Source organism: Vicugna pacos, chromosome 2 (assembly GCF_048564905.1).
Source record: "Vicugna pacos chromosome 2, VicPac4, whole genome shotgun sequence".
In the NCBI taxonomy this organism is placed as follows: Eukaryota; Metazoa; Chordata; class Mammalia; order Artiodactyla; family Camelidae; genus Vicugna; species Vicugna pacos.
The window spans coordinates 119,504,822-119,512,939 of record NC_132988.1 but is presented as its reverse complement, the minus strand read 5'-3'; the positions used below and the strand labels follow the sequence as shown (position 1 = coordinate 119,512,939).

At 64.7% G+C, this 8,118-nt stretch overlaps 1 protein-coding gene across 1 annotated transcript; it reads left to right on the top strand.

Annotated features, from left to right (window-relative positions):
- Positions 1–4,713: 4,713 nt before the first annotated feature.
- ADRA2C (adrenoceptor alpha 2C) lies at positions 4,714–6,923 on the top strand. The gene has a single exon (XM_072974456.1). The coding sequence runs from the start codon at positions 4,989–4,991 to the stop codon at positions 6,372–6,374; it is 1,386 nt and encodes a 461-aa protein (XP_072830557.1). The 5' UTR covers positions 4,714–4,988; the 3' UTR covers positions 6,375–6,923.
- Positions 6,924–8,118: the final 1,195 nt, after the last annotated feature.

Sequence of the window (8,118 nt, the reverse complement as noted above, 5' to 3'; positions counted from 1 at the left end):
GGGTCCCAGCCACACTCTGGCAAGACACAGTGGTTCTAGAAGTCTTTGGGGCACAGGGGGAGGGAGAGGAGCAAGCCTCATTTTTCCCTGCCCCATCTTTAAAGATGAAATTTCAAATAAATTTCAGGAAAAAAAATACCTTCAGCCCAGCTGAGAAAACAAGTCCCTTGGTATGGAGTCTGGCAAGCCAGGCCTGCCCGCCTCTGTTCCCACACCAGCCAACCAAGTGGAGGGCTCTTCCTGGGACTCTAGGCTCTTCCCCCTCTCCAGGGACAGACTGAGGGCAAAGACAGCAGGTGGACATGAAGCTCAGCTCCAGGAGCTCCAAGCCAAGGGGGGGCAAAGCCAGCACAGATCTTAGAACAATCTAGTCAATAGCCCCACTTGACAGATGGGAAAACTGAGGCCCAGGGAGGCAGGAGGTTCTCAGGCTGCCAGATGGCAAGTAAGGGAATAAGTGGGAGTTTAAGTCCACAACCTCCACAGAACAGAAGCAAAAGAGGATGCTGGGTGGGGATGCTGGGTCTAGCAAGAGTGGCTCATTCAGGCACCGCCATGCTCTGCCGGGCCCCGCCTGCACCGGCTACACTGCTGGCATCAGCGTAGCTGGGGAGGATGGAAGACAGCAGGCCCTTCGCAGGGTTCCCAGCCACCCATCCCTCCACCACACTTTGACTGAGCCCCTACTGTGAGCTGTGAGCCAGGCCCGCACCAGACAATGGGACAAAGAAATGGCTTGTCCACAAGAGCCCACTGCAGACAGAGACATGGTCCAGTGACGGCCCACCCTGAGGGGCACACAGGAGACCCAGTGGAGGTGAGCAGGCCAAGGCAGAACCCAGCCTGAAACCTGGGAAGAGCTGCCCACCATGGGCTGGCAGAAACCCCACCTCCCTGCAGCCTGGGAGGCTGAGCGTGGCCCCAGGCACGTGCGCATGTGTGGGTGTGTGCATGCGTGCGGGTGCACGAGTGGGTGTGTGCAGCGACATGCAGAAGTGAGGTGTGCACACAGACTCACACACGTGTGCACATAGCCTGTGTGTGTGATTGTATGCATATGTATGGGTGTGTGAGTGCTTAGTATATGTGGGCAGATACATGCATGTGCATAGCGTGTGGGGCGTGCACACGTGTCTGCTTGCAGGTGCACATACGTGCATGCACACACATCCTGTGTACAGATGGTACTCGTGTGCATGTGCTGTGTCATGTATGTGGGCGTGTGCCCGAACAGTACAGATTTGTGGATGTCTGTGTGCGGATGAGTGTGCAGGCATAGATGCACACGGATATGTGTGTACATGGATGTGTGTGTGCATGTATGGATTCGTGTGCATGTGCACGCATGCTTGTGTATGCAGGGAGCTGGTTCAAAGAGACAGGCAACCATCTACCTGAGCTGAGGCCACTGGTGGAGCACAGAGCACCTTGCCCAGCAGGTGTGCACCCAAATTCCTCCTCCTGACAGGGGTCCTAGGACCCAACGGCCTGTGGTTGTGGCCCTGGCTGGACCAAGCTTTCCCTCTGGACCCTGCTCATTGTGGGTGGGATGACGGCAAGTACACCTCGGCAGCCTCAGGATGCTCTGCTTCCACGTGGCTTCCCTTCTGAGACGCCCCACCCCTCCTCCATGCCTGCATCCCCCATCAGGACCACCTGGCTCCCCACAGTGCCCTCCCGTCACCCCTCCTGGTCCCGCCGAGCCAGGCCTGGCTGTCAGCGGCTCACCCGCTAGGCAGTCTTTCCGGGCACGTGCTGTTCTGCCTGTTACAGGACAGTTGGGAGCAGTTTGTCAAGCTTAATTTTCAGTGTTGGGGTGAGAGGCCTCTCCAGCTCTTTACAAACAGCTCCATCCCTGCGGCCTCTGGTGCACACAAGCAGGACAACATTCAGTGCGCCTTGAAGCCCGGGCTCTCTATCCCAAGGACTCCGCAGGGACCCAGCCCTCCGCCGCCCTCAGCTCTGGGCCCAGGACCCACGGGAGAGGCTCTTCCTCCTTCCTCCTCCTGGGTTATGCCGGCAGTGTGATGCCTGCTGCCTGAGGTCAAAAGGCGGGCCAAACATCCCCAGGGGCCTGAGTCACTTGGCCCGCCAGGCGCTCTAGATGTCTCCTGCCTGGCCTGGCTGAAGAGCTGCGGCCTGGGCAGTGGGACGTCCTGTGTGCATTGGGCCCCCAGGACCTCTGGGTCCTTTTCTTCCAAATCCCTCATGCTGGCTGGCCTTGCTTGTGAACACATGAAGTGTTGAGTGGAGCCAGGACGCTGGATGCATCCCCCCAAAGTGCTCCTCAAAAGATGAGAACCCCTTGTGGTCAGGAGGAGACCCACATGGCTGTGCAGCTGCTGGGAGAGCCAGATCTCTCAAAAATCTACATCCGACCACCGCCACATCCCGGTTTTGGGTCTTCCTCTGGCTCCCCATGCCTCCAGGACAAGTCCACCCCCACCCCAGGGAGCACAACCAACAGGGGCCTCTCGCTTCCTAAAAACTTCTGTCACTCTTCAAATGCAGCTCAGAGGTCACCTCCTCTAGGAAGCCTTCTTTGACAACCCCACTGCCAGGCTTGGAGGGGAGGAGCTGCAGGGCTCTGATGACATTCACTGCCCCCATCTCAGTGTGTGACACCATCTGCCCCAGACAACAAGCACTCAGGTAGGAGGCCTGATACAGACAAGGCCAGCGTGTGCCAACGAGGGAGGGTCAGCTATGTGTGAGTCTTCCCTGCAAAATGCTCCCCCAGGCGCCCCAGTCAGTGGGGTCTCTTAGGCCTCCAGGACCAGGGAGGTCTTTCACAAATATGGTGCCTCTACCTTCCCTGGGTCACATACGGTCGTGGCTTTGCTCCCCAAAGGGCATCAATGCCAAGGACTGGCCTGGGAGCTTTAACCTTCTTGGACAGGTCTGCCATCTGGAGTGTCTGATTTCCAGCCCAGCGCCAGCCTGAGCCCCTCTTCCTCAGTGTAACTGCTTAACAAGGGTGCTGGAGCTCCACGTTGGCATCTCTGCTAAGATAGTGTGCTCTCCCGGGAAGGCCTCTGAGCTCAGGAAAGAGAGGCGCAGCCCTCAAGCCAGGCACATTTCTAGGCGTCCCCGGGGAGGTGGGAAGTTCTGACCCTTCCCGGAGACACCCTCCTATTACCCAGAGGCATCCCACTCCCTCCCCCAGCCTCAACCCCCACCGCACCCCCCTATCTGAGGATGCAGAGAGCTGCCCGCTGGCCTAGGTGCGTTTCTGCTCTGCTGGGAGAAAAGGTGCTCCTGTTCATCCTAGTGAGAAATGCCACGCCTGGGAACTCCAGCTTCCTTCCCACGGTCTGTCTTCCGAAGACCTCAGGCTGCCTGGAGGTGGGGACCAGCACCTGACACGGGGCCGGAGCAGCAGTGCGCATCTGCGGAACGAATGCACAGGGACGTGGGACCCGGGTAAGCGGGGGTGACCTCAGAAGCTCGCCCCTAAGCAGAAACGAGGCACCCACGCAAAACCGCCTCTCATCCGGGCAATTCAGTTTGGGGCGTTTTTCAGAAACGGTTAGGTTAAACATCCCCCACTCTTTACAAGCTGGGCCACGGAGCATAAGAATTAAACTTCAAATATTGCCAACATGGGTGCAGAGCTTGGGAGCCTGCCCAGGGCTTCCACGGGCACCGCCGTCATGATTCATGCTTCAGCAGCGCTTGGAAGCGGGCAGAGGAGGGAACTGCGGCCGAGGGTGGGGAGATGGTTCTGCCCCGGAGCACCGACCAGAGATGGGAGCCAGAGCGGGCCCTGGCCCTCCGCAGCACCCGTGCGCACCCAGGCAGCGTCGCGTCCTCCACCAGGCTGCGAGTGGCTGGCTCTCCAATCAGGCCGCGGACCCCGAGCCCGCCGGTGTTGCGCGCGAGTGTGCGCGCCCGCGGGTGCGTGTGCCCGGGGAGGCGAGGAAGCTCCCGTCTTAGAGCAAGCTTCTGGAACTCACCGCCCAGGCCAGTCGGCACTCAGCCCCGTCCCGCAGACTGCAGGCGGCCCTGGAGGGGGCGCCCTCGCCGAGCGCGCGCCCCGCGCCACCGCCCCGGGCTCCTCCCCGGCGCCGCGCAGGCAGGTTCGCCGAGGCGGCCGCGGGCTCCGGCTCCCGGGCCCGCTCCCCCTACCCGGGCCGGCGGCCCTGGCCTGCTCGCCGGGCCGCCCCCGCCCACCCGCGCCCCGCCCCGCTGCGCAACTCTACCCAAGTTGAAAGCCGAGCCCGGGCGGCGACACTCGCGCCGAGCGCCCGGTGGCGGCGGCGGCGGAGGAAGAGGCGGCGGCGGCGGCAGCGGAGCTCCAGCGAGCCAAGGCAGGCGAGGCGGCGCCCGCACGAACGAGCGAAGACCGCGGGGGGCGCCCTGCCTGGAGCAGCAGGAGGAGGAGCAGGAGGACGCGCGGCGGCGGCGGCGCCGGCGCCCTGCCCGGGAAAGTAAAGTTGGAGCCGGAGGCGGCGTGCGGGCGCGGGGGCCCAAAGGAACGGCGGCCCGCCGAGCCCTAGCCGGCCGGATGGGAGGCGGAGCGCCCGGGCCGCCGCCGCCTGCAGCCTGCGCCCCGGCTGGGCGCCGGGGCCGCGGGGCAGCTCGGGCACGCCCGCTCGGGCGCCGCGTTGCCGTGGGCTCGCGGCCGGGGCGCACCCCGTGAGCCGGGCCGAGGGCGGGGCCGCGCGAGGACCCCGGGACCTGCCCCCTCCCCCCCCCCCGCCGCCGCCGCCGCCGCCGCCGCCGCCGCCGCGTCGCCGCTCGCTCCGGGTGCCTCCTGCTCTGCACTTACGCGTGCGGCAGCGGCGGAGAGCCCGGCAGCCACGCTCTCCGGCGCGCCGCTCGCCCGCCAAGCCACCACGGCCGAGGGCCGGCTGTTGGGCGCCGCGGTCCCTGGCGGGCGCGCCCGAACAAGCGACGATGCGGGCGCCGACCCGGGCTGCGGGGCGCCCAAGCTGCCGCGGCTGCGCCCCGGCTCCAGGCGGGACCGCGTAGCTTGCGGGAGGACCATGGCGTCCCCGGCGCTGGCGGCGGCGCTGGCGGCGGCGGCGGCGGCGGCGGGTCACAACGCGAGCAGCGCCGGCGAGGGGGGCAGCGGCGGGGCCGCCAACGCCTCGGGGTCCGCCTGGGGGCCGCCCCCGGGCCAGTACTCGGCGGCTGCCGTGGCGGGGCTGGCGGCCCTGGTGGGCTTCCTCATCGTCTTTACCGTGGTGGGCAACGTGCTGGTGGTGATCGCCGTGCTGACCAGCCGAGCACTGCGTGCGCCGCAGAACCTCTTCCTGGTGTCGCTGGCCTCGGCTGACATCCTGGTGGCCACGCTGGTCATGCCTTTTTCTCTGGCCAACGAGCTCATGGCCTACTGGTACTTTGGGCAGGTGTGGTGCGGCGTGTACCTGGCGCTCGACGTGCTCTTCTGCACCTCGTCCATCGTTCACCTGTGCGCCATCAGCCTGGACCGCTACTGGTCCGTGACGCAGGCCGTCGAGTACAACCTGAAGCGCACCCCGCGCCGCGTCAAGGCCACCATCGTGGCTGTGTGGCTCATCTCGGCCGTCATCTCCTTCCCGCCGCTGGTCTCACTCTACCGCCAACCCGACAGCGCCGCTTACCCGCAGTGTGGCCTAAACGATGAGACCTGGTACATCCTGTCCTCCTGCATCGGCTCCTTCTTTGCCCCCTGCCTCATCATGGGCCTGGTCTACGCACGCATCTACCGCGTGGCCAAGTTGCGCACGCGCACGCTTAGCGAGAAGCGCGAGCCCGCGGGCCCCGACGGCGCGTCCCCGACCACGGAGAACGGTTTAGGTGCGGGCGAGAATGGGCACTGCGCGCCCCCGCTCCGCCCACGGGCCGACGTGGATCCGGAGGACAGTAGCGCGGCAGCCAAGAGGCGCCGGCGCCGGGGCGCGCTGCGGCGGGGCGGGCGGCGGCGCGCGGGCGGCGAGGGAGCCTCGGGTGCTGACGGGGCGGGGCCCGGGTCGGGGACGGCCGAGCCGGGCGCGCTGGCGGCCGAGAGGTCCCCAGGCCCCAGCGGGCGCCTTTCGCGCGCCAGCTCGCGCTCCGTCGAGTTCTTCCTGTCGCGGCGGCGCCGGGCGCGCAGCAGCGTGTGCCGCCGCAAGGTGGCCCAGGCGCGCGAGAAGCGCTTCACCTTCGTGCTGGCGGTGGTCATGGGCGTGTTCGTGCTCTGCTGGTTCCCCTTCTTCTTCAGCTACAGCCTGTACGGCATCTGCCGCGAGGCCTGCCAGGTGCCCGTCCCGCTCTTCAAGTTCTTCTTCTGGATCGGTTACTGCAACAGCTCGCTCAACCCGGTCATCTACACTGTCTTCAATCAGGACTTCCGGCGCTCTTTCAAACACATCCTCTTCCGACGGAGGCGAAGGGGCTTCAGGCAGTGACCCGCGCACCCTGCCTGGCGCCGAGACCCTGGACAGCTCCGGGCGGAGGGGGCGGGCAGGTGTGGCGCCCGAGGAGAAAGTGGGAGCAGCTTTCCCAGAGACCCAGGGACGGATTGGCCTCCAGGGAGCAGGGGAGGGTGCGGCAGGACTGGAGCGAGGGCTGAGAAACACACGGTCCCTGGGGAGGGGGAAGGAGAAAGGGGAGACCCCTCTGCCTTCTCGCCTCAGCAAGGGGCTGCTTCTGAGGCTCCAGGCCTGGGTCCCACTCCGGGGTCCTGCCAGGGTGTGGCTGTGAGGTCAGGGCCGTGGACCGCAGTGGTGTGCATCCTCCCAGGTGTGTGAGAACGGAGCCTGCCCACTCCCCCAACATGTGCCACCACCCCATCCACCGCTGAGCAAGGGCTGACTTCTGGGGACCAGTGGGGCAGCTTCCCAGGGAGAAGAAAAAGGGCACTGACAACCTTTGATTACGGAAGGTATTTAAATGTTTGCCAAAAACGGCTGACAGCCAACACAACCAAACTTTTCTAAATAAACCTTTGTAACCTACGTGTCGGGCTCTGTCGCCTGCCCGTCAGCGCCGGTGGGGTACCTGCCCGCCCCTCGCCCTACCTGACCTCCCCTGAGTGTGGGAGGAGGGCACCCCGGGCTGCCAGACTCAACCCGTCTTGGATGGGGTCTTTGTTGAAAACTGTTTCACATACAAAATATGCAGTCAAACTTTTTGTGCTGTAACTGGCCAAGAGGCGAAAGAAATCAGGAGACCCCAAACTGACGCCAGATTTAGATCCTGGGGGACTGCCCTCCTTCGTAATTCTCCCCCCACCTCTGAGTCTAGGTTTCCCCCGGTGCAGCGCAGCCTTGCCCCCTTGCTCACCCCACACGGAGGCTTGAGGAGGAGTGGCTAGAAGGAGGGAGAGTAACGTGTGGGAGAGGGTCTCCCCCCACGCTCTTCCAGCCCCAGCAGAGAGCCCAGAAGCTCCTGGGAAGGCTGGTGGGGAGGGGTGGGAGCAGGGCCCCTGCGGCGCGCACACACACACTTAGTGGGCTGGAGGGGCTTGTGCTGGGGACCTGTGCTGTGACCACCCACCCCCGTGCCTGCACTGTCCCTCATCGGCCCCTGCCTGCCAGCCTGTCTCTCTCCTGGGCCACTACTCATCTGTCGTCGGTCTGCGGTGGCCACAGATCTGTCTCAGGGAGGAGTCAGCCCTGGGTCCTGCCTTTCCAGCCCCTGTCTCCTGCATCAGGGGCCAGGGCAGGTCCCTTTCCTCTTCTGACTTACCAGGGCTGCCCCTTGGAGAAGCCGCCTGTAGCTGCCTGGCCTCATCACCTCAAGCCATATGTCCTCAGGGTACTCCAACTGGGAAGAGCTCTCCCAGACAGGGGGCCTGGTGGGGAGAGGGGCTGAGAAAATGGCCAGCCAAGGCCACCTAGAACATCCCTGACCCCCCACCACCGGGCAGATGTGTCCATGTTGTGGGCTCTGTTGCAGGATTGCTGAGCTAACTCAGATGCACCTTGGCCCTCTCTGGGCCTCAGTACCCCTCCTGTGAAGTGGAGCGGGGGCTGAAGCTTCAGGCCCTGCCAGGCTTGTAGTCTCCGGTCCAACTTGCCAGCCGAATGGGGGGCCCGTGATGCTAGCCTTCCCTCGGAGAGAGCCTGACCAACACTGGTATTGCTGTCTCAGTGCAGTGGGTTAATGACACTGCCCCCACCCCCCTGGGGGCTCTTGGGGACTGAACTC

Excerpts from the sequence above, each read along its gene's own strand:
- ADRA2C (XM_072974456.1), top strand. The coding sequence starts at position 4,989 with ATGGCGTCCCCGGCGCTGGCGGCGGCGCTGGCGGCGGCGGCGGCGGCG.